The sequence below is a fragment of the Myotis yumanensis genome, unplaced genomic scaffold (genome assembly GCF_028538775.1).
Source record: "Myotis yumanensis isolate MYYU_CA2020_CCGP unplaced genomic scaffold, mMyoYum1.0.hap1 SCAF_14, whole genome shotgun sequence".
NCBI classification, from domain to species: Eukaryota; Metazoa; Chordata; class Mammalia; order Chiroptera; family Vespertilionidae; genus Myotis; species Myotis yumanensis.
Window position 1 is genome coordinate 29,830,551 of NW_027223765.1, and position 26,971 is coordinate 29,857,521.

The 26,971-nt window shown below is 38.1% G+C and overlaps 1 protein-coding gene across 5 annotated transcripts in view; it reads right to left on the reverse strand.

Annotated features, from left to right (window-relative positions):
• The window catches only part of CEP70 (centrosomal protein 70), a 46,653-nt gene extending 20,496 nt beyond the window's left edge, over positions 1 to 26,157 (reverse strand). The window contains exons 1-13 of one of the 5 annotated variants that reach the window (XM_070433494.1): positions 26,069 to 26,157; positions 23,983 to 24,085; positions 17,249 to 17,342; positions 16,326 to 16,411; positions 15,095 to 15,220; positions 10,876 to 10,966; positions 10,605 to 10,728; positions 9,998 to 10,178; positions 8,365 to 8,534; positions 6,461 to 6,517; positions 4,908 to 4,989; positions 4,724 to 4,812; positions 3,203 to 3,277 (exon numbers count right to left, since the gene is read on the reverse strand). In XM_070433494.1, coding sequence (XP_070289595.1) covers positions 3,203 to 3,277; positions 4,724 to 4,812; positions 4,908 to 4,989; positions 6,461 to 6,517; positions 8,365 to 8,534; positions 9,998 to 10,178; positions 10,605 to 10,728; positions 10,876 to 10,966; positions 15,095 to 15,109 — 884 coding nt within the window. In that variant the 5' untranslated portion in view covers positions 15,110 to 15,220; positions 16,326 to 16,411; positions 17,249 to 17,342; positions 23,983 to 24,085; positions 26,069 to 26,157. Of the gene's footprint in view, positions 1 to 3,202; positions 3,278 to 4,723; positions 4,813 to 4,907; positions 4,990 to 6,460; positions 6,518 to 8,364; positions 8,535 to 9,997; positions 10,179 to 10,604; positions 10,729 to 10,846; positions 10,967 to 15,094; positions 15,221 to 16,325; positions 16,412 to 17,248; positions 17,343 to 23,982; positions 24,086 to 26,068 lie in introns of those variants that run through there. The other 4 variants (XM_070433493.1, XM_070433492.1, XM_070433495.1 and 1 more) reach the window with 4 other exon arrangements.
• Between the last annotated feature and the right edge of the window lie 814 nt (positions 26,158 to 26,971).

Here is a 26,971-nt window from a genome sequence, read left to right on the forward strand (position 1 = left end):
TACCCCTGCCATTTAAAATAAAAATTTGAAATGTTTTACCTTAAAAAAATTTTTTTCATTGGGTGTTTTGTTTGGTTCTAATTATTAGTATGGTGGTTAGGAGTGTGTGCACAGATCTGAATTCTTCTATGTACCACCCATGTGATGCAAGTTATCTAACATTCCAAATTCTGTTTCCACATGTAGGTACTCAAAAAAAAAAAAAAAAAAGATTTTTAAGCCCTAGCCACTGTGGCTCAGTTGGTTGCAGCACTGTCCCATATGCCAAAAAGATTTTTTAACTTCCAAATTTAAATTAATAAAAAATATAATTTCTTCAAATTTAGCAGAAAAATACAGGGATTGGTTCTGAATCATAATTTAAAAGCTAATTGTGAAAAGTCAATCTAAAGACCAGAGCCTAAATGAACAACACAAAACATATTTAGTTCATTCCTATTTGTGGTAGCTATATTCTATAAAGTCACAGATCTGTTATTAAACAATATATACTAAATTAGCAAAGATTAAACCACTACTCCGAGGGGAAACACAGGTCAGGTTCCTGCATGCATGTGGTCACACTTTCTCAACTGTGTGTGAATGTTTAAAGACGGGGCTAACAGCACTATAACTCATGCCTAAATGAAGTTTACCTGGAGCGTGTATTTTTTCTGTAAGGCACATCACAGCCTTCTTGTGTATTCAGAAGAGTATGAGCGAAGGGTAGTAAACTGGGGGAAACGCAGATTCTTCTTGGTATCCCTCTATCTTCAGAGATAAGTTGCTCCTTTCCTCCTGGTACAGGGAGGGTACCTGTCACATGAGGGCTTGGGAGCCATCTCAGAGAAATCACCAACAAAAAGCCCAAAAGTGAAAAAAAAAAAAAGAGTGGCATTGTGATAACAAGGATGCTTGTTTACAGTATATAAGGGCTGAAACAAGAGGGCAGAACATCATCTTGTTCAACAGCTGGAAACATTTGTGTTGGGCATGTCCATGAGTGATTATGAAAGTGTGGCAAATACTGATTTGGGGATTAAAAATAAAATTTAGCAGGTAGGCAAGTTCACAAATATGCTATCTGCAAATAATAAGGATTGACTCTTATCTCTGTATATATAAGTACATGCATGTGTGTGGGTATGTGTCTTCACTATTATACTTGCCTTGAAGTCAGTAAGATTCCTTTGTAGGGGATCAAGATATGGCACTACAAAATATGCCACATTGACATAAGAAATGTTTTAAGCTGAAGGAATTTTAAAATGGCAGGTGCAGGGCATGCAGGAGGCAGCCCATCAATGATTCTCTCGCATCACTGACCTCTCTCTCTCATCCTCTCTGAAAATGGCAGGTGCAGGAAGGTCTTTCTGACCTCCCTCTTCTTTCCTGAAGCAGATCATAAAGTCCTTCTGTGACAGGTACCTCCCTGTACCAGGAGGAAGGGAGCAACTTTATCTCTGAAGACAGAGGGACACCAAGAAGAATCTGCGTTTCCCCCAGTTTACTACCCTTAGCTCATACTCTTTTGTCCTATCACGTTTTCCCACAACTTTCCACTCTTCATCAAACCTGGTATAAAAACACTCAGGTTTAACTGCATATTCAGATCTTCATTTCCTTAAGGATGCTCCTATGTCATATAAAACTTATATTCAATAAACTTGTATACTTTTCTCATGTTAATCTGTCCTTGTCAGTTTAGTTTTCAGGCCCAGACAGAGACTCTAAGAGGGCTAATGAAAAGCTTTTCCTCTCCTACACTTTCTCCTCTGACTTATTACCCACATATAGCCTCCTTTTACTAGTTGTTTCTCAACCCAGTTTCCCATCTTGGGTAATGTACCAACAATTACCTAGTTATTCAGGCCTAAAACTTAGGAGTCTTGATTCCCCACTGCCCCCCAGCTGCCTATACTCAATCTATCACAATCTATCCATTCTAATACTCCAAACACTTTAACACCTCCACCATTGCCACCTTTGATCATGTCCAAAACTCACACAATAGCAACTCTTACACTATTTTACATTTAGTACTTTTATATAAAAACTGTCATTTTCACTGGCCTTCTCCCGTTGTGTAATCTCCATGAGAGCAGGAACCTTTTCTATTTGGCTTACCACTGTAATTCCAGTACCCAGATGCCAAGCAGATAGTAGGAGGTTATCATAGGTACCCAAAATGTCAAGCAATAGTAGGAAGGAAAAAAAATATTAATGGAATGAATGAATGCAGCTTTCCCAAACCTGCACTTCTCTCCTTTTTTAGTTTTCCTTCTGTACTATCTTATTTAATTCAATATATAATTCTTGGATATCCAGAATACTTGCCTTTCACTGTGGCATGTGTTGCCACAGGAAGAAGGAAATACAGCTGTCACTAAAAACTGAATCAGCTTATATACAGTGGATATAATAGATCTAATACAGGGGTCCTCAAACTACGGCCTGCGGGCCACATGCAAATACAAATATTGTATTTGTTCCCGCTTTGTTTCTTTACTTCAAAATAAGATATGTGCATTGTGCATAGGAATTTGTTCATAGTTTTTTTTAAACGATAGTCTGGCTCTCCATCAGTCTGAGGGACAGTGAACTGGCCCCCTGTTTAAAAAGTTTAAGGACCCCTGATCTAATACATATATTAATTCATAGTTTTCAAAATATTTCATCCCAATGATCCCTTAAGTCCCTTTCCCTTGAGTCAAAGAGTACACATAGATAACTTTCAGAAAATATTACCACTAGTAGAGGAAAAATTTTTTGAAACTCCTCTGAGTACGTGCTTTTCAAAGTCAAGAAAGATGCAAATGGTGAATATGAATGGATTACTGCATTCATTCTGGTACTTTTAAAGTATGATGAGGCTATATATTCTTCAGGTCATGGCTACCACCATGATTTGGGGCTTGCCATTTCTAATTTCAATGATTCTCTTATAATCCCTCCATGATTTCCAAGGACAATTTTCTAGTTAAAATCTTGTCCATATTAAATTAGGCAAATTCCGTTTTCTTCTTCTTATTTAAGATGAATATATAGCCAAATCCAAAACAGTAGAAATTGTTTTTAAATTGTGGAACCAGAACTACCCCTTTTTAATGTCATTTCCCTCCATCAGCCTGGTAATTTTAAGCCAAGCTCACTATGAGGGAAAATGAGAGGTAATAAAATACAAAAGCCTAATAAATTTGTAACCTCCATAAAATATAATTACTTGATGCTTTTCTTTAGGGCTTTCTCCAGTTTCTTCACCTGTTGTTTATAAAGTATTAATTCATGCTGTGTGGGCCTGTAGAAAATAAATCATATTAAATATATTCAATTTATTAAAAAACATGTAAGAATATTTAATAATAAACAATAGTGTATACTTTACTTGTCACAAATATGCTTATTAAAATTCTTAAAATATCACACGACTGCTAGTGAGGGTTCATTGGCCATTGGATTTCTTCTCTATTATTTTCTATTCAAAACTTTTTACCCATTTTTATCGTTGTAAACCTATTATCTGTTTATATGTGAAATATCTCAAATGTACAGACAAGAATAAATAGTAAAACAAATAGTATTTTACAAAGAGTTTTACCATATTAAAATTAAATATTAACAGATTTGGTTCAAATCTCTTAACTCAACCTTCCTAATGCCGCGACCCTTTAATACAGTTCCTCATGTTATGGTGATCCTCAACCATAAAATTATTTTCGTTGCTACTTCATAACTGTATTTTTGCTACTGTTATGAATCGTAATGTAAATATCTGATATGCAGGATGTATTTTCATTGTTACAAATTGAACATAATTAAAGCATAGTGATTAATCACAAAAACAATATGTAATTATATATGTGTTTTCCAATGGTCTTAGGCGATCCCTGGGAAAGGGTGGTTCGGCCCCCAAAGGGGTCAGGACCCACAGGTTGAGAACCGCTGTCTTAACTAAAACATTATACATATACTTAACACTGCATGTGTGTCCATTATTAATGTCATTCCTCTCTTTTGCATAACACAAGTAACCACTATTCCGAATTCACTGTTCATGATTCCCATACATGTTTAAAAATTTTTATTATTTATATTATCATAATTTTCCATATTACTATGTGGCAGGTTGTTAAAATTTATATAAGAGGTTTATACTACAGGTATCAGTGCCCTCTCCATTAAAGTATAAGCTTTATGAGAACAAGGTGTTCGTTTTGGTCATTACATTATACTAGAGCTTAGGAAAGTGTCTAACTTATAATAGATGTTCAACAAATATTTGTTGAATTAAATGTTGCATTCCTTATTAATCACTGTACACGTGTAGAGTCTCATTCTTTTGTGGTAGTATGCTATATATAAATATACCTTTCTATTGTATGCCATTTAAACTTTTCATTTTGTTCTTCTCCCGTAACATAAGGATAAGATGAAATAATATGTCCTAAAGGAATTTGGGGATGGGAAACCTACTAGTATAAGAATCTACTACTGAATCAACTCTGAGCTCCTACCCAGTTTTATCTTTTCAATGTACTCTTATTTTCTCACTTCCCTTGCCTACCTATGTGTTCTTATTCCTTCCATTATAAGACAGACAACTGACTAAAATGAATATGAGAGTAGGAATTTCCTCAAGATTAGTTTTAGAGTAAAAGGGCTAGAATGACTCATTTAACATTCTAAATTCCAGTATGTGTTTACTTTTCAAAGGTTACATATAAATTACTTAAGTTTCTCTCACCTGGTTTCCAAATCTTTTTGGAGATTCAGCTTTTCACTTAAAAGTGCATCAATCTTAAATTTTGATTCCTTCAGTTGATTCTGTAATGACTGCAACACATTTCATAAAAAAAAAAGAAGTTAACTTTCCTACATGATTACTTCACTTTGTAAAAAAGTATGTATGAGTCAGGTAGTCCCTGTACCAGTAGAAGGCCTTTATAAGTTGGTGAGGCATCAAGGCTGCTGTAGTCTTCTTCCGACTGACTTTCATCTTCTTTATATTGCCTATGAAAAAATAGATGCAGTACACTTATGAAAAAATCTATCTTCAAAGGAACAATTCAGCTAACAAAAAATAAATCAATCTAGTAACATTTTGATAACTCAAATATGAATTGAAATTTAAGCCAAATTTCCTACTTGTCCTTATAGAGAATGGTATTAGGTATTAGGTACTACTACCTAATAGTAATATATCTGCTATCATCTTAATTAAAATATAAGAACAATGGAAACCAGAACTTTGTCTTGTTTGCCATGGTATCTCATTTTCTAGAAGAGTATGGAGCCTAAGAGTGAATGAAAAAGCACTTGTTGAATGAGTAAACAAACAAAGCATACTGTTTTTTTCCTTCTAGTACTTTTATGTCACCAAAATAACTATATGAAAAAACGTAAAGTATAAGTGGATATTTTATTTCCCTTAACAGAATGCAAAATCCTAGAATGTAAGGATCCTACCTAAAACTTTGTCCTATCTCTGTAGAAGCTAACACCATGCCTAACCATCTGAAACATAAGTTTCATTTGAAAACCAGAAGGTCCCTGAAGTTACTTATAATACTGCTTTCTGAATAGAATGAAGCAAGGAGTTACTCTACCATGAGCTGTTCTTTTCTTGTCTTCCCTTCCTTTCACTTTTTTCCACTTCTTCCCTCCATCTGCTCTCTTTTTTAAAGAGTCTCAAGGGGCTAGAAGGAATCAGCAACCAGCACAGCTCTGTCACTGGTCCTGCTGAGTCTCTGGAAAGTTATTTTTCTTAAGAATACTAGAATGTATGCTTGATGAAAGTGGAGATTTATCTGCTTAGTTTATCATGGTATCCTTAGTCCTTAAACCAAACCATGGCACAAAGAAGGTGCTCAAATAAGTATCTGTTAAAAGAACTGTCCCATCTATAAACGATGAAATAGAATAGCTACTATTTTAATGACCGTATATGAAAGCACTTTAGGTTATTTGGCCTTAGATTATTCAGCTATTTTAGGTTGATTGAAGACCATTATTTTTATCTTTACCCTTAATTTCTTTAATCAGAGGTAAACTGTGTTTTAGTCTATATGCTTGATTTTTCACTATGACATTTTCTCTTTAGCTCATATAAATCTGTACACTAATTAGACTGCACTTTGGTAGATGACTAATCTAATTATATCACTTTGTGAATATACTCAGTATCTATCTGATGGCTTGATGACATCAAACAGAATAAATTATAATACTTTAAAATATACAATAAATCCTATTTCTTCTGTAACCAATATTTTGGTGAAATAAATATATATTTAATATAAATGCAACAATAGATTTTAACATAAGTAGTAAAATACAGTCTTCAAGAGCTTTATTAAAAAATTCATAGTTACATATTAGGTAGATTTCCAAAGCATATTTTAGGTTTCAAAAGGCTGACTACTTTTGATGTGATTCACAACTGGATAGTATTTTAAAAATTGCCATACAGGATTAGTTATACCTTTGTTTATGAAGTTTTCTAATTTTGGATTCATAGTAGTCAATTAGGCAAAGCAACCTAGAAAACAGGAAATAAATTATTTCAAAATGTGATACTGTAGCATTTATTATTCTGTCTACATAATTTCAAATTACAGTGATAAGTGTACAGATAATCTAGCAAGTTTATAAAAAATTTAAGTGGTTTTGCCAGAAGTATTACACTAAATCATATAGTACTTTCAAAGTATAGTTTTAAAAATAACCACAATCATTATATTTCAGCATATTAAATGTATATTCTCGTAGTCCCAACAGTTCTACCTGTAGCAATCACTCTCACAGAAATATATGCCCCAAGGTTGTAGTCAAGATGAACAAAGTTGCTCATTGCACCATTATTTAGAAAGGTGAAAACACAGAAACAGTTTACTCTTCAACAAGGAAAAAGTTAAGTAATGGCACATCCATACTATAGAAAGTGATGAAGCGTTAGAAAAACAATGTATATTTGTATGTCCTAATAAGGAGTAAGGGAAAAATTAATGTTGCATAGCCAAATGTATACCACTACTATTTTTTAAAGAAATAACTGTATGTGATTTTGTATGTGTATTGAAAAAGAACTCTATAGGTTCTAAACCGGGGGATACTATAATCTAGGGAACAGAGTTGGGGCTGCAGACTGACTGGCTGGGGAGAAGGCAAGATATTAAAATTTCATCAATGACCATGACAGCCCTACACAATAATAAACTGTCCCACCCAAAATACCAAGAGCCCTCCTGTTGTGAAACACTAGGAAGGGCACAAACCAAATGATTAACGTGGTTATCTCTAAGGTGTGGTAATTAGGAGGGAAAGGCAGGTCTATAACATTTTACTTTAAACACTTCTATATTATTTGAATTTTTTAAAGCATGTACTGCTTTTTTAATTTAAAAAATCCTCAAAGAAAAATAAAATAACACTATACTTTCACATGTTATTCTTTTTAAAATAAGAATTCATACTATTTCTCGCCTATCTTGGGAAATTTACCAATCTCCTGCCTTTAAATCTAAATCAGCTAATTGTGCTTGTAATACTATAACTTTATGGATTAGTCTTTCTTTTCAACCTTTCCCCATCCCAACACATACCAGCTTACATATCATCCTTTCTATCTTTCACAAGCCCTCTCATCCCCACACTTCCCTCTTAAGCTACCATTCCATTTTTAGCTTTTCCTCCTTAGCAAACTTCATTCATTCTGGGTGACTGCTACTGGCTATCTTCAATAAACTTGTAGTGAGGAGTTATTTGTGTCAAATGGGAGTTCTGAGCAAATAAGACAGGAAGAAGGTAAACATATACACTGATGAGGCAGCATGTAACACTTCGTACCACCTTCTCCTTGAAACATTCTGTTCCTTGGTTATCCTGACACCCAAACATAACTTCTCTTCTGCCTCTCTTTTGTCTATCTGAAATTTGGAAGTTCTCTGGAGTTCAGTCCTTCTAACTGCAGCCCTGCTATTTCTACATAGCTGGCATAAGGTGCTTAGGCACATGTCCAAAAATGAATTTGTCATCTTTCCTCTCCATTCCCCAAATCTAACTTGAAATCTAATAATCTTTGACTCCTCTCCTCCTCTCAACAATAGCCAGTCAGTCTGGACAATTTCTGTCCATCTCTGCAATTTCTCTTTTAGCCCTAACACAGGCGTTCATTATCTCCCACCTAGACTATTACAGCTCATCACTAACTTGTCTTTCTGTCTCTGGGCTTAATTTCTTTGCTCAGAAATCCTGGGGATTTTTATCCTGCTATATATATATAGAAAGCAGAACCCAATTTATAAGAGATATATGTAACCACTCCCAAGATAAAATTAGTTTTAAAAAATGATGAATCTATCCACATATCAATAAAGTAAACATTACTGTCTATCCAAGATGGTATGAGGAACTCTTTTGCAGAGATAAGAAAATACTCTGTTTTGAGTGGCAATGCGCTCTTCCTCCTCCTTTGATAATCTACAGATATCCTTTTGCAAAAAAGCAATAGCCTCTTGTTGTTCCATTTGTTTTCTCTTATAATGCTGACATTTTGCCTAGAAGGAATTTAAAAAAACCATAATTATAACATGCACATCTAGGACATGCAGTTCTAACAGTATTGTACACAAAGCCATCTTCACAGTTTCTATCAAACTGCTTCATTCAAGAACTTCAGTACTGAGGCTGTTTTTAAATAGGTACTAGCTCCAGAAACACTGTCATAAATGTAAACATGTAACAAGTAAAATAGGTATAAAATAGAGGAATTGTAGCTTATAACTGCTTGCATTCAAGGTTTCATAACAGTAAAGGAAACCGAGAATCTCCCTAACACTAAAGAAAAAGGAAAGCCATTGGAGAGTATCGAGCTACTATCTTGAGACCACATTAAAAAGGCAAGGCTCAGTGGTTGAGAGTATCGACCTATGAACAGGAGGTCAGAGGTTTGATTCCCGGTCAGGGCATATGCCCAGGTTGCTGGCTCCATCCCCTGTGTGGGGCATGCAGGAGGCAGCCAATCAATGATTCTCTCTCATCATTGATGTTTCTCTCTCTCTCTCTCTCTCTCTGCTGGCTCCATCCCCTGTGTGGGGCATGCAGGAGGCAGCCAATCAATGATTCTCTCTCATCATTGATGTTTCTCTCTCTCTCTCTCTCTCCCTTCCTCTCTGAAATCAATAAAAATATGTTAAAAAACAAATACAAAAAAACCAAGGGGACCGCTAGCTGCTTTGGCTCAGTAGGTAGAGTGACGGCCCTTCCTAAAGGGTCGCAGGTTCGATTCCAGTCAAGGGTGTGTCCCTCGGTTACAGGCTCAATCCCTGGCTCTGGTTGGGGCGCATGCAGGTGGTAACCAATAGATGTGTCTCTCTCACCTCAATGTTTCTCTCTTTCTGTCTCTCCCTCTCCCTTCCATTCTTTCTAAAAATCAATGGAAAAGCATCCTCAGTGAGGATTAACAAAAAAAAAAAAAAAAAAAAAGAAAGAAAAAGAAAAAAGGCAAGGTGAGAAGCAGCAAAGCCAAGAGAGAAGCAGGGGATAAGTGAAGGTGACTTGGACCAGAGTGGAGACTAAAAGAAGAAAGTTTTGGAGAGGAAATACAGGAACTCAGTTTTAGGCATGTAAAGTTCTAGATGCCTATTAGTGATGTCAATTGGGTAGTGGGAAATGAGTCAGGAAGAGAAGAGAAGAGGTTTGGACTATAGATTTAAATTAGGTGCTAAGAAAGACTGAGCATCACCAAGGGAGTTAGAGTATATAGGGAAGAGAAAAGGACTAAGGAATTACTACTAGGGAATCCCAACACTGAGAGGTTAGGGAGATGAGAAGAATCAGCAGTGGGGTTAGAGGGAAACCAAAGGAGAAAATATTCTAGAAACAAGGGAAGAATCTCAAGAAGAAACAGTAATAGGCCAAGTAAGGTAAAGACCATTGAATTAAGCAACATGGAAGTCACCTGTAACCTTGATGAGCTGTTTTATACTACTATTATGTAAGAAAATATATAACTCAGTACCTGCAAAGCTTTATGCTCCTTTTGAAGATCTTTCATTTTATTCTGCTGCTGGCAAACTCTATTTATGGATTCATCCTCCAATTCACCAATTTTGGATTTCACACCCTCCATTATTTCTTCCAAGTCATTAGCTCGTTGTTCCTGATCTACTGCTCGGCATTTTTCTAGTTGAAGTTCTTTTCTAATGATAGACACACAAGTCCTTCCTTAGTAATAAACATAAATCACATCAACAAATGTACTCTCTAATAACATAATGAATTTCTAAAATTTCTTTGCTAAGCTATCACCAAAAGATTACCTATTAAAAATATTTATATTTGTGCCCTATCTGGTTTGGCTCAGTGGACAGAACATCGGCCTGCGGACTAAAGGGTCCCGGGTTCAATTCCAGTGAAGGACACATGCCCGGGTTGCAGGCTCAATCCCCTGTGGGGGACGTGCAGGAGGCAGCCAATCAAGGATTCTCTCTCATCATTGATATTTCTCTCTCTCTCTCCCTTCCTCTCTGATATCAATAAAAATATATTTTAAAAATAGATATTTGTATTTGCATCCACCTAGATACAAAAAATTCAAGAGAGGTCCCCCTACGCCATTTTCTTACTTAAGCTGCTGATTAGTTTCTATGAGCTCCTGGATCACATTCTGTTGACGCGCTGTTTCTTCCATCAACGTTTGCAAGTTCTGTCTCATCCTTTGTGATGACCGTTTGTCAAAAACGATGAGATCTATATTTTTTTAAAAATAGAATACAAATAATAAAAATAAAGGTAAGGCAAAAAATTTTTAAGAAAAAAAAAAAATTTTTAAGAAAAAAATATTGTAAAGGAAAAAACAGCTTTTTACCATCAGGGGCAAGAATAGGATCCGGTTACCTTTAAGATCTGTTCTTTTGACTAGAACTAAAGGTTTTAAGCCATGCGTCATCAACAGCACATTTATGCTCTCCCATTCTGCTTCTTCCTGCTACAATCACAAAGGAGAGAAAAGGATCAAGTTTATGATATAAGTGAAAAAATACCTTCTTGTACATAATTTCCTTCATTTTCAGAATAACAGAACTTTTTCTCCAAAAAATTTTAATATTAAGTTTTGTGTACATACAATAATTAAAATGAAAACAAAACAACTAAAAAAACACCTTGTAATTGCAGTGAATCAAACAGACCTTAGGTTTTTCATTTAACTGAACCAGATCAGGGCCCACTCAAAAGAAACAACTGCAAACTGAGTTACATTAATTGAATAGTAAAGAGAAGGTGAGTCACGTGGAAATAAGTGTCATTTTAACAATGATTAAGGACATACACACACAATAAAACCATATCTGAATGGTTGGAGCCAATAATTTAAATAGATCATATCCATTATATAAGAAACTAACTATAAAAAGGAGTCTGTCCATTCAGGTAACCGATTTGAGTAGAGTCATTCTGAGTGATTCTCTTTTTTTTTTTTTTGGTTTTTGTTTTTGTTTTTCTGAGTGATTCTAAGTATGTCATTATGCCATAAAGCTGAGAGGGGAACTCTAACTCTCTAGATTAAGTGAATAAAAATATAATGGGGCCCTGGTTAGTTTGGCTCAGTGGATGGAGTGTTGGCCTGCAGACTGAAGGATCCTGGGTTCAATTCCAGTCAAGGGCACATGCCCCAGTTGCGGGTTTGATCCCCAGTGAGGGCATGCGTGAGGCAGCCGATCTACGATTCTCTCTCATCACTGATGTTTCTGTCTCTCTCTCTCCCTTTCCCTTCCTCTCTGAAATCAATAAAAAAAAATAAAATAAAAAACAATGGGAAGAAAAATGAAATAAGGACATAAAAGATAGATCTGGCCTGGCAGATGTGGCTCACTAGTTGAGCGTCGACCAATGAACCAACAGGTCATGATTCGATTCGCAGTCAGGGCACGTGCCTAGGTTGCAGGCTCAATTCCCAGTGAGCAGCTGATCGGTGATTCTCTCTCATCATTGATGTTTCTATCTCTCTCTCCCTCTCCCTTCCTCTCTGAAATCAATAAAAATATATTTTTAAAAAGATGGATCGGGATAATAGAGATAATTTTTTAAATGACACATTTAAATCCCTGATATTGACATAGTTTTATAATGGGCTTTTAATGTTATGTACAATAATCAATTTTGAAATCACTGTGTGAGGTGCTTTGCATGCTCTTTAAGGTATGAAAGAATATTTATAAAAAGCCAATTTGAGTGACTTTTCAATGTTTAAATGCTTGAAAAAATATAATTTATACAATAAATACATTTTTATTACTGGTATAGTATGTAAATACTGTAATAGCTTAAAGGTTAATAATTTAGACAGACAAAGCATGAATAAAAGCATTACTCTTCACATCCAAATGCTCCTCTGACATTAAAGATTCTATCAAGACAAAAAAGGAACAAATTACCCTAATGACTCTTTGACAGCATTATGACCCACAGCACCAAATAAATCTTTCCTTTTGATTGCTGACTTTCTTTCCCTTCTTTATCTTTTCTACACTTCTCCTCCTTCCCCAAATCTTTCCTCTTATTTATGCTTAGGTCTTCTGGTCACAAAAATTAATGACACAGAACTAGAATTATTACTGATAGCCTGGCTGGGTAGCTCAGTTGGTTACAGTGTTGTTCTGATAAGCTCCCCAGTCAGGGTATATACAAGAAGCAACCAATAGCCCTAGCCGGTTTAGCTCAGTGGATAGAGCATCCGCCTGTGGACTGAAGGGTCCTGGGTTCGATTCCAGCCCAGGTCACATGCCAGGGTTGTGTGCTCTATCCCCAGTTGGGGGCATGAAGGAGGCAGCCAATCAATGATTATCTCTCATCATTGATGTTTCTATCTCTTTCTCCCTTTCCCTTCCTCTCTGAAATCAATAAAAATTTTTAAAAAGCAACCAATAAATGCATAAATAAGTGGAACAACAAATTGATGTTTCTGTCCCACCCCCCTCTCAAATCAGTAAATAAAAAAAAGTATTACTGATATCTGTTTTAGGAGTCAAAAGCTCTGTGTGGATATCTCAGTGGAGGTCTAGCTAGTATGACTCATAATGACAAAATGCTTTGTAAATAATAATGTCATGAATTTTGAATGATCAAGTTATACATGTTGCTCCTTATCTTTTCAATTGATTTTTTTTTTAAGAGCGAGAAGAAGAGAGAGAGAGAGAAACATTGATCGGTTGCTTCCCGCATGCACACCAACAGGGGATTAAACCTGCAACCTGGTATGTTCCCTGACCAGGAATTGAATCTGCAATCTTTGGTGTATGGGACAACACTCCAACCAAGTGAGTTACACTGGCCAGGGCCTCTAATACCTTTTAAGAGAAAGAATAACATTAACTGTTTGCAAATTCTGAAAAGAGCTAAGAATGGCATTTTCCAAAGTTATGTGCTGCAGAACACTTTATACTTGAGCCTCCTTTTAGAGACTGATATCTCAGAGTAATGAAATCATGTAATAGTCTTTAACCTGGCATTTCCCAAAATTATCCTAACTAATAATAGAGAAACATGGTAACTGACCGAATGATCTCACTCATTTATGGATAATAAAGACCATTATAAACTGATGAACAAAAATAGATACAGAGGCAGAGCAACATCGAACAGACTGTCAAACTATAGTGGGAAGGCCGGGGAGGGTTTGGGGGTGGGAGGGGAGGGTAAGAGATCAACCGAATGACTTGTATGCATGCATATAAGCATAACCAATGGACACAAGCAACTGGGGGGTAGGGAAAGCCGGGGGAATGTCAAGGGGGGGCGGATGGGAAGGAGACATATGTAATACTCTTTGTAATACTTTAAGCAATAAAAAAAAAAGAAAGAAATCATGTAATAGTCTTTAACCCAGCATTTCCCAAAATTATCCTAATAATAGACAAACATGGTAATTGACCATACCTTCGCTATGCCTCCCATTGGCTAATCAGCATGATATGCAAATTAAACACCAACAAAGATGGCAGCTAATTTGCATACTGCAGGCAGGGCGGGCCAGCACGAGCTGCCATCCGGGCCCCCGTATGCCACCTAAGCCCCACCGACAGCCGGGACCCCCGTGTGCAGCCCTGGGTGAGCAGGACCCCTGTGTGCGGCCCTGGGCTGCAGGGCTTGGGGGCACGATCAGCCCGAGGAAGCCCTATTCTTGCAGGAATCTTCCTGCAACAGGCTTCTAGTCCTATATAATAAAAGGCTAATATGCAAATCAACCAAACGGTGGAACAACCGGTCGCTATGACGCATAATGACTACCAGGGGGCAAATGCTCAATGCAAGAGCTGCCCCCTGGTGGTCAGTGCACTCCCACAGGGGGAGCGCCACTCAGCCAGAAGCTGGGCTCATGGCTGGTGAGCACAGAGGCAGTGGTGGGAGCCTCTCTCACCTCCGCAGCAGTGCTGGTGCGAACCTTTTGAGCTCGGCGTGTCAGCATTTTGAAAAACCCTAACTTAACTCTGGTGCCTTGTCACATGTAGAAATTTTTTGATATATGCAACCATAGTAAAACAAAGATGTATATTTTTAATATTTATTTTATATATTTAAATGCCATTTAACAAAGAAAAATCAACCAAAAAAATGAGTTCATGTGTCACCTCTGACACGCGTGTCATAGGTTCGCCATCACTGGCTTAGGCCCACTATCAGTCAGATATCCCCCGAGGGCCCCTGGACTGCTGGAGGGCGCAGGCCGGGCTGAGGAACACCCCCCCCCCCCCCCCCACACACACACACACACACTACAGTGCACAAATTTCGTGCACTGGGCCTCTAGTTTTACTAAATAAAAGAATCTTTTTACTTTATTTTTCAATTACAGTTTACATTTAATATTATTTTGTATCAGTTTCAGGTGTACAGCATAGTGGTTAGATAATCACATACTTTACAAAGTGTTCACCCAATATTTCCAGTACCCACTTGGCACCATACATAGTTATTACAATATTATTGACTATACTCCCTATGCTGTACACCTGAAATCTTTTAAATTAAGAATTTAAGATTTTTCACATTTGTAGATGTAGCATTATTTGCCACCACATACTTTGAAAAACACTGGTTTCAAATATTTCACATTTACCTGTTTTTCAGTCATGAGTCTGTTTGATGATTTACTGGACTGCTGGACTTGAGGGGCTGCTGGAGATACAGTTTTCCTTTGCAGAATCAAAGAAGTAGAGACTGGCAGTGAAAAATTTTGAGTTGCCTAAATTAAAACAGAAAAAAGTGCAAGAGGTGTTAAATGAAATTATACTTAAAAGAACCACTACTCTTGAGCAATTTAAGCCATTCCTGTGTCAAAACTTTTGTTACTTCTTAGAAAGCTAATTTAAAGAATGACTAGAATAAACCCTATCTTACAATGTTCTCCTCTAGATATAAAACAATATGGGGTTTTACACACATACCAGCACAAAGAAAAATATTTTTGTTTTAACTGGATATGAAAAGCACATGATGCTAATAAACTGTTATCTTTTAGAAGCTGCTTTTCAAAAAAACTAAAAGAATTGTGCCTGACCCAAAAGTTACGGGCCAGTCTAACAATTCACTGGACTGACTCCAAGGATGAATGGAATGCCACTTTCTTAGGTGGACTTTATTTCTAAGTAAATCAGAGGTTAGCAACAAAGGATTCTGTTTGACAGGCACACACAAAAGTTTATATTCAGTCTAACCTACCATCACTTGCTCTCATTATCTAAGACTGTACCATTCTATAAAAAAAAAATTCTTCGGGTTGTTTGATATATAGGTATAATTCCTCCCCTCCAGAGGCACAATCCCACATATTCATTAGCATCATGGAATTTTAGTACTTGAGAGGACCTTGAAAATTGTTTAATACGAAATCTCTAGCTGTTCATAGCTGGCAGAAAAGAGTGTAGGGAGAGCTGTACCAATATATCAGGTACCAGAGCCATCTGAGGCCCAGAGATGTGCAATAATTTTCCAGGACTGATTAGAGGTAGGCCTCCTTCCTGCCAGTTCAATGTTTCATCCAAAGCACCCTTCTGCTTCAGATAGTGAAATCCAACTAAACAATTTATTGGTCACTAATAATTTATTTTTAGCTAAACCTAATAACAAATTACAGATTCTCAAATGCTGCCATTTTTGCAGTTTCACATCAGTCCTTTCTCCCTTTAAACTCTGGTCTCTTTCAATAACTCAATCACCTACTACATTAAACCCTTCTGCCTTTATTTTAAATAAAGATCCTTTTGACCCTAACTGGTTTGGCTCAGTGGAGAGAGCGTCAGCCTGAGGACTGAAGGGTCCCAGGTTTGATTACGGTCAAGGGCATGTACCTTGGTTGCAGGCACATTCCCAGTTAGGGGGTGTTCAGGAGGCAGCTGGTCGATGTTTCTAACTCTCTATCCCTCTCCCTTCCGCTCTGTAAAAAATCAATAAAATATATATTTTTTAATAAAAAGATCCTTTTAAAAAATGTCAGCCAACTTCAGTTACTAGCTTTTTAACTTTTCATTCGAGAAATTTTTTTAAAACTACACAAAAGTAGAGAAAGACTATAATGAACTCATGTATTCATCAATCCAGCTCCAATAACATTCTTCTATTCTTGTTACATTTCTTCCTTACCCACTTATATTTCGGTATATATGTTTAACAAATATAGACTCATTATCACACCCAATAAAAATAACAGTAATTCTTTACTATTACCTAATATCTAATCCATGTTCAACTTCCCCAAATATCTTGTGATTTTTTTTCAAACAAATTCCATATATAGCACACACGTTTCTTTTAATTTTTAAGCCCCAGTCTCCTTTTTAATATGGCATTTGTTAAAGAAATAGGCCATTTGTCTTCAGAGTTACCCGCATTTCAGATTTAGCTTATTGCATTCTCATCATTTAACATATTTATCCATCTCCTATATTTCTTGTAAACTGGTTATATCTAGAAGCTTTATTATATTTCGGTTCAGTATTTTATGGCAAGAATAATTCAGAGGTAGTGCTGTGTTCTTCCTACTGCATCACCATTAGTAATCAGCCGAAGTTTAAAGTGGGAAGAATACACCATATAAACCAGACATAAGGTTAATAGACATCAATGTAAGAGAATCTCCCAAAAAGCATGGAGCCACATATTCTAACAGTCTTCCAACATCCACCCTGGACCTCTCTCTAATCTTCAAAATGCCATCTTCCTCCACGTTCAAGACCTAGGAGTTCAATCTCTTCTTCACTTAGTTAACTCTTACTTGACCTTCTGATGTCAGCTCAAATTTTCTTCTTCAGGGAAATCTCCCCTGATTCCATGACTAGATCAGGTTCTCGTTATATGCTCTTGTAGCACTATAAAGAATAAAGTATAGAGATTTAGAGTTCAGAGACAAATGGCCTGAGTGACTACCAGCTTAACCATTTATTAAACTGTGTGACACGGACAAACTCATTAACATCTTTGATCCTTGATACCTTCATTTGTAAAAGAGTAATAATAATATCTACACCTCAGAGGTTGAATTACGTCAGACAACATGTAGAAAGTATTTAATACAAGTGTGTGACACATAGAAATGTATAGATAATTGGTAGTTGTTATATGCAAGTATGCTGAACAAAATGGAACTTACCTAAGCATACAATCATATTATCTTAGACCTTTTTCTACAAATTACTCAGCTGTTATAAGTTGTTTTACATAATATGTCTAGGTAAAACTAAATTCCAGGACATTAGTAGTCTTATTTTTTTTTTGGTAATAGTCAAATAGGCAATCTGCCTCTAAGAAAGCCAAATAAAACTTTTTTTTTTCTTCTTAAAAGCATTGAAGAACTAACAAGATAATGAGGAATTACCAGGACAAAAAAAATTACTAAAATGAGAACACAGTTTTTCCCTGAAGGCATTTGCAAATCCAAAGAAAAAACTGTGAGAATGAGTGATAAAGAGTAAAGTCAACTACCATCAACAAATGGCAAGTGCTGGCCAGGATGTGGAGAAAAGGGAACCCTAATACAATGCTGGTGGGAATGGAGACTGGTGCAGCCACTGTGGAAAACAGTATGGCTTGGCTGGGTGTAGCTCAGTGGTTGAGCATCAGCACAGGAACCAAGAGGAAGAGGCCAATGACTGGATTCCCAGTCAGGGCGCTGTCCGGGTTGCAGGCTCGATCCCCTGTGGTGGGTGTGCAGGCGGCAGCTGATCAATGATATTTCTCTTTCATCGATGTTTTTATCTCTCTATCCCTCTCCTTTCCTCTCTGAAAAGTCAATAAAAACATATTTAAAAAAAACAGTATGGAGTTTCCTCAATAAATTAAAAATAGAACTGCCATTTGACCCAATAGTCCAACTTCTAGGAAGATATCCTAAGAAACCCAAAAAACCAATCAGATAGAATATATGCACCCCTATGTTCATAGCAGCACAATTTACAATAGCTAAGCTCTGGAAACAGCTCAAGTGCCCATGACCAGACGAGTAGGTTAAAAAGCTATGGTACATTTATACCATGGAAAAAAGCTATGGTACATTTATACCATGGAATACTATGCAGCAGTAAAAAACAAAACAAAAAGAATCTCTTACCCTTTGAGACAGCATGGAGAGACCTAGAAAGCACTATGCTAAGTGAAATAAGTCAGTCAGAGAAAGACAAGTATCACATGATCTCACTCATATGTGGAATCTAATGAACAGAATAAACTGATGAACAAAATAGATCCAGAGACACAGAAGCATGGAACAGACTGACAAATCTCAGAAGAACTTATATGACCCATGAACACAGGCAATAGTGTGGTAAAGGTATAGAATGGGTGTGGAGGGGGGGAAAGAAGGGGACATCTGTAATACTTTCAACAATAAAGATAATTTTTTTAAATAAGTAAATATATAATACATTTTTTTAAAAAGAGCAAAGCCACCCTATTTAAAATTGCTACCTGGAAGGTCTACAACTCTCAGGAGAAAGGTGAACGAGAAGTAACCATCTAGGCCATGAACTGAAACCTGGCTTCCACTTCTCTATTTCATTCCAATATCTCAACAAGGTCCCAAATTAATAGTGCCTCCAAATAACAATAGTGCTGGCAGAGCAAATGAAATCTCTGGAAAAAGGCCTCAAATTATTCCCACAGCCCTAACCGGTTTGGCTCAGTGGATAGAGCGTCGGCCTGCGGACTGAAAGGTCCCAGGTTCGATTCCGGTCAAGGGCATGTACCTTGGTTGCAGGCACATCCCCAGTGGGAGGTGTGCAGGAGGCAGCTGATCGATGTTTCTCTCCCATCGATGTTTCTAACTTTCTATCCCTCTCCCTTCCTCTCTGTAAAAAATCAATAAAATATATTTTTTAAAAATTATTCCCACAAAAAAAGTTTCAAGTACAATATCCAGAAAACAGCCAAAGATAACCAAGACATATAGGAAACAAGACATAAGGGGAACAGAAGCAATAGTCAAAAGAAACTAACCCACAAAGAAAGACTTCTAATATTGTAATTGTTAGGCACAGACCATAAAATAACTACGCTGACAATGTTCATAAAAATAAAAACTTGAAACTTCTGGCAGAGAACTAAAACTGAAAAGAGATAAAACATATTTGAAAAAGAATGAAAACTGTAGAACAAAAAAGTTACAGTAACTGAAATTAAGATCTTAAATCACATGCTTAAGAGTAGATTAGAAAGAACAGAAGAGAAAATTTAATTAACTAGATGGAAAGTTAGAAGAGACTACCACCTTTTTAGTTCTCTACGCTGCATTCAGGAAAACACAGAAGACATTCAACTTCAAATGAAGGAACACTGGCACATCCAAGAAAGAGGAAAAAAATGGAGCAGCAACAGCATTTGGAGATAAAACTAAGAAGCTGTGAGAGCCAATAAAATAAAAGTCCACAGATTCTAGAAGCTCAACATAATCTTGCATCAGGATAAAAAAAAATCACTCCTAGACATATATTAAAGTATAAAAAAAAAAATCTCAAAAGCAATTAGAGAAAAAAAGACTATCATTAAAGGAGTGACAGAATATCAGTTAACTGTTTAGCAGTAACAATGGAAACTAAGAGTAGACTAATATCATAAATGTGCTGGGGGAAAAATAATTGCCAATCTAAAACTCTAAACCCAGTGAAAATATCCATTAATAATAAAGACAAAGGATATTTTCAAACAAAACAAATAGGACAAATCTGCTCTATAAAAAATTCTAAAGATGCTTCATGCAGAAGATTCCTTGATAGAAAGAAAGAGCTGTAGAAAGGAATAAAGATCAAGGAGCCCAGCTGGTGTGGCTCATGGGTTGAGCACGACCTATGAACCAGGAGGTCATGGCTTGATTCCCAGTCAGGGCACATACCTGGCTTGTGGGCTTAATTCCCAGTGTGGGAAATGCAGGAGGCAGCCAATTAGTGATTCTCTCTCACCATGGATGTTTCCATCTCTCTTACCCTCTCTGAAATCAATAAAAATATTTTTGAAAAGAAATAAAGAATAAAGCCCAGAAACAAACCCACAAATATAAGATAAAGGTGAGAAAGTGATTCAGCAGAGAAAGGATAGTCTTTTTAAAAATAGTGCAACTGGATATCTATGTGCCAAAAAATAGACTTTGATTCATACCTCACACCATAAACAAAAATTTACTCAAAATGAATCATAGACATAACTCTAAAAACCTAAAAATACAAAGTGCCTAGAAAAAAAGCATAGAAAACCTTTGTGACCTTGGAATAGGCAAAAATTTCTTAACTATATCATTAAAAGCGTGATCCATAAACAAATTTGGCTTCATAAAAATGAGAACTGGCCCTGGCTGGTTTGGCTCAGTGGATAGAACATCAGCCCACATGATTATAGCAACTGCTTCAGAAAAAAATCATTCAACTAAATCCAATACCTTTTTTGATAAAAACTCTCAAATTGAGAATAGAAGGATCATACACAATAAAAGCCAAAAATGACAAAACTATAGCCAACATCATACTCAATGGGCAAAAACTAAAACCATTTCCCCTAAGAACAGGAACAAGACAGAGAATGCCCACTTTCACCACTCTTGTTTAACAGTACTGGAAGTCTTAGCCATAACAATCAGATAAGTGGAAGAATATACCGTGTTCATGAATGAGTAGAATCAACATCATTAAAATGTCCATACGACCCAAAGCAATCTACAGATTCAAAGCAATCTACAGATTGACATTAGTAAAATACAAATGTCATATTTCACAGATCTAGAACAAACACTCCAAAAATTTATATGGAACCAAAAAAGACCCTGAATGGCCACAGCAATCTTGAGAAAGAAGAACAAAGTTGGAGATACCAAGTTATACTACAAAGACACTGTACTCAAAACAGCCTGGTACTGGCAAAAGAACAGGCATATAGATCAATGGAACAGAACAGAAAACCCAGAAATCGACCACTATGCTCAAAATAATATTTGACACTATGCTCAATTAATAATATTTGACAATGGAGTAAGGACAGTCTCTAGAGTAAATGGGGTTGGGAAAATTGGACAATGCAAAAAATGAAACTAGACCACCAACTTACACCATACACAAGAATAAAGTAAAAATGGATAAAAGACTTAAATGTAAGACATGAAACCATAAAAATCTTAGAAACCATAGGCAGCAAAATCTCAGACATCTCAGTAATATGTTTACCAATACATCTCCAAGAGCAAAGAAAACTGAGAAAACAAAACAAAAAATGGGACTACATCAAAATAAAAAGCTTTAGCACAGCAAAAGAAACCATCAACAAAATGACAATATTATTTACTACAATGTTATTTATAAAAAAAATAAATAAAAGCAACTAGATATTCATCAATTAGGAACTGGTAAATAAATTCTGGTAACATACAATGTACCAGGATAGACAAATGAAATATTATGTAGATGTAAATATAAACAATAATGCTCTTCATGTACTGGTTATGAATTATCTCAAAGACATATTTGTATATTAAAAATCAATTAGAGGACAATACATAATTTTCACTGGGAAAAGTATAAAGGCACATAATTTCTTGTTTATGTATAAATGCTTTCCTAAGAAGAAATACAATAAACAAAAAATATTTGTCGACTTTAGAGAAGGACCAGAATTATTAAAGTTAAGTGAATATGTTCAATATATATGCATTTAAATAGGAAAATTCAACTTTGTGAATGTCTAACAGTATCAATATTTACATTAAAATGTAAATTCAATAATATCTAAAATGAAAAAAAAGGAAATAAAGAACCAATTTATAATCTTGAAAACTGGTAAGTAAATGGTAGGAATCAAGAATAAATGCTGCCTTTCCTGAAGGAATTATACTGCTGCCTATTTAAATAATAGATAAGGGACTAGTATTCCAACCAATAAGTGAAAAAGATATGATAGAAATACAATACCACTATTTTGCAACCTTCAGTGAATAGATATATAGGCATCGAGTAGCACCAACTGCTGAGATCAGGAAGAGAGAAACAAGGACACATTATGCACTTCCTATGGTCTTGCCAACCACCATTTAGACAACTGCCAAGGGGATGACTAAGTCTGATCCAGTCTGCAACCCAACTACTAATGTGCAGGAACTACCCAAGGCAGATGAACATATGAACTAGACCTGATTATACAATCAGCAAAATCCAGACTGTAAGATATACAGGTCAATTGACTCAGGTTCTTTATCAGAAAACAAAATTGTAAGAAAAAGAAAGGAACAGAGAAAAACTACGAATTAAACCTTTTTTAAAATTTTTAATGGGCAAAACTACATAATATCTAGGAATATGCATTTATGAAAAAAATGTTTTTTAAAACACAAGGAAGCAATTACTATAAAAGTAAGAATGGCTACTAATGGAAGTAGTTGTGCTTGGGATGGGCCAACAGAGCAGCTGTGGCATGGCTAGTACTGTTCTACACCCTGACCTACATGGTACTGTCTTTCAATAATTTATTAAGCTATGCATCTGGTATGTGTGTTCTACTTGATTTCATAATAAAACTCATTTTACTATTTAAAAAATTTATTAAGTAACAATAAAAGTAAAGGAAATACCAAAAGAAAGCCTGGTATAATTTTATAGCCAAACTGCCTGCGTTTGAATTGTGGATTCTGCCACACAGCCAGGAAAAGTACTAATCTCTCTGTGCCTCATTTCTTTATCATGAAGTGAGAATAGTAAGTGTTTAGCTCATAGGGTTGTTGTGAAGATTAGGGGAGTTAATATACAGGCACACCTCAAGAGATATTGCAGGTTTGGCTCCAGACCACCACAATAAAGCAAGTCATACAAATTTTTTGGTTTCCCAGCATATATAAAAGTTATGCTTACACTATATTAAGTGTGCAATAGCATTATGTCTAAAAAAATGTGCATACCTTAATTTAAAATACGTTATTGCTAAAAAATACTAACCATCATCTGAGCCTTCAGAGAGTTGTAATCTTTTTGCTGATAAAGGGTCTTATTTTCAATTTGTAAAAAATACAATATCTGTGAAGTGCAGAAAGATTAAGTGCAATAAAAAAAAAGTTTGCCTGTAGAAAGGAAACAGATCAGTGCCTGGCACATAGCAGGACAGAAGTGGTGATTAGAATTAGTGGGTGATCAGCTGTGTTAACTTAGATATTTAACCTCTCTGGGCTTCAATTTCCTTAACTGAATTTAAAATATCTACCTAATAGGATTATCAGGAGGTCAAAAGGAAATATATGTATTATACCCAGTATGGTAGTCAATAAACAATAGATTTGCCCTGGCCTGTGTGCTCAGTGATTAGAGCATCAGCCCCTACACAGGGTTCGATTCCCAATCAATGGCACATACCTGGGTTTTTGGTTGGTTCCTGGCCTAAAAGCAATGGAAAAATATCCTCCGTTGAGGATTAAAACAAAACAAAACACACCAATAGATTCTTTCCATGGTCTCCCAACACCCAGAGAGTCATCTGTCACATTAGGCATACCTCAGTCACAGCACATTCCTCTTGCACTTTTTATCTGGTCATTCAAGTTGATTTCAATGAAGTGATCACCCAGTGAATCTCACGTTTGAAACTGGATCTTCATCTAGGTTTCAAAAAAATAAACAGGCCAAAATCTTAAAATGTCCGACTTCCTAGTAAGAATGGTCTTATGTTACTCCCAGAGCAGGAATTCACGGTACTGGTAACCACTAAACTGAGGCTGAACAACTGAAGTCATCCGCTAATGGACTCCGATGCTCACCACCCCTTCTTAGCTTTCCTCTCCCTGCTGGGGTCCATATCTATCTTTCATCAATTCTGACTCCTGGCTTCACAGGTAGGATGTTCTCATCTGCAAGGTACTAAAAAGAAGAATGCTCAGAGATAAATACCACTGAACATAAAAGGCAAAGGCATCAATTCCACCTGTAACCAAATGCTCCTTTTTAGAGGTCACACGGTGAAATTAATGTCAATAGTTTGCAGCGGCCCTTCCCTACTGCAGCTGTGCCAGGAAGAGCTGCAGGAAGAGACCTGGGCCTTTCTGATACCTCACCTCAAGGAAGGCTTTGGGCACAGGGTTGCAGGGTAGGAGTTGGTTCGTCTGTGGCATAGAAAGCCAAGTGCAAAACACAGCTGTATGTTCTGGCTCTGTCCCGGTTTCCCGAGAGCCCTTTGGTGACTTACCCGTGGCAGGCCTGAAGCGCCTGCAACGTGCACCATACATTAAAATGTAAATATTTTCCACCATTTGGGGGTGAGGGGTGGGGGAGAAGCTGGAAATAAACCATGGCGAGTCACTGTTCTTTCTCAGGTGGGTCGCGTTAAAATCGGGGATTAGCTTTCTCAAAAGCATGTCCTTCACATTATTGCAATAAATGGAACACGCACTGTTTTCAAAGTCTCTACTGTCTACTGAATGCAAAAGCTCTATTCCAAAAAACACGCCAACACGCTGTTTAATGACGTTCCTAAAAAGAACGGAATCTACCACGAATAAGGACATGGAGTTAGGACTGGATATCATCAGTCCGATCATCCTGCCCCAGGAGAGGTTACATAAAGGGCCCCAACACACTTCCCCCCTCCCCCTTTGAAGCCCAAGCTGAGGCCAAACCCCAGTGGGGCCCCCTGCCCCCCAAAGTGCAGCTGGGGAGGTCCGGGCCTACTTGGCAATACGGCAAGTAAAACAGCAGCAGCAGCTGGGTGATGCCTGCGCGGTGTTTAACACTATTACAGCCGGGAAACAAGCGGCGGCAGAAACCCTTTCCGGTTGGTCTCTCGGCCTCCGAGGTTTCCACCTCACGGATTTCCTTCACGGAATCCAACCTGACGCCCCAAAAAGTCCGATGCGCCCCGAGTCGGGACAGGGCATGGAGAACGCGGAGAAGAGGACACCTGCCTCCTCTCCACTCGCACCCACAGCCCCCGGCTTCGCTCCGAGCGCCCATCAGCCACGCACCCTCCTCAGGCTCCCGAGGACCTACAATGCACCCCGAGCCCAGCGGGCGCGGGCATCACTCAACGCCGCGGTTGTCAGCCGGTGTGCCGCGGCACCGCTGACACGTGCAGCCCGTTTACGCGGGGCACCGACCTCTGTCCCCTTCCACTGCCCAACACAACAACAGCACCCGGGGTGAATGAGTCAAAATTATACCTTTTTTTTGTTTTATTATATCAACAAAAAATACATATTTTTTGGTGTGCCGCAGGATTTTCGTTATTAGTTGATGTGCCCTGAGAGGAAAGGGGTGGGAAGTCGCTGCTCTAAGATTTACACGTATCGCCCCCCCTTAGCCTCCTCGACCACCGCGCCGGGCAAGAGTGACCAGCTGTGCTCGGTAAACGCAGAAATCGCGGCGCCGAGACGGTACGCCAGCGGCCAAAGATCACAAAGCGGGGGAGGGAGCCGGGTTCGTCAGGGACCCAATCCCAACACACGACTGAGATTTTCAATCGGCGCGAACCAGTCCCCACGACAAGGGTCAGTCTGCCCACCCGCAGGGCCCCGAGGAAGCCGATTCTGGGGGTGCTGCCGAGAGGGGCTGCAGCCGCCGCCTCCGCGAAGCCCGAGCGCCGCACTCACCTTCCGCGGCCGCCCGTCTCCCACCAGCAGCGCGCCCAGCTGGGCCGGCTCCGCCGCCTGGGGCCCCGCCTCTGCGACCGTTACGGCGCCGTGGGAGGCCGACCAATCGAGCCCGAGCGCGTCGAGGTGCCTCCTTCCGCTCCGCTTCCGGACGCCCGCGAGCGATTTCTCGGGCCGCGCGGGGAGGCTGGAACCGCCCCGCGCCCTCTGGTTGGCTCCGCTGCTGGGGGCGGGGCTTACATCAAAACAGTTGTAAGCTTGGGCGCGGCGTCGCCATCTGCGCCTGCGCGCTTCCTCCGCACTTGCAATTGGCTCTTGGCTCGCAGGTGTTTTACCTCCTACCGCGGTGGTTCTCAACCTTGGCTGCACATTAGAATCACCTGGGAATCTTTCTAAAATCCTGATTTCTGGGCCTCATCTTCCGGAAATTCTGTTTCTTTGGTATGGGGTGGGGCCACAACATTAGTAACAAAGAAACAGAATTTCCGGAGGATGAGGCCCAGAAATCAGGATTTTAAAGATTCCCAGGTGATTCTAATGTGCAGCCAAGGTTGAGAACCCCTGACCTACCGGGAGCTCTACTTTGCCCGGGCGACTTACTGGTAAGAAATACACATTCAAGGCTATCGGTGAAAGGGAGGCCCGGGGCACGTGGCCGCCACAGACTGCCCGCCCGACACCTACACCCGCCCTCGCTGCGAGTTCTTGCTGCAGGACCCATCAGCTGTTCTCTATGTTCCAGACCTGGCTGAGGACTGCGGCGCCTGGCATTGGGAGGCCCCTAAAAGCGTTTGTTGGTGACATTTTACCCTCCCATTCGTCATTTTCCAGATCTCCACAAAATGTCAGGACCTCCGTCGGGCTCCAGAGGTGCAGAGGTGGCTGTCTGGAGATACTCAAAGT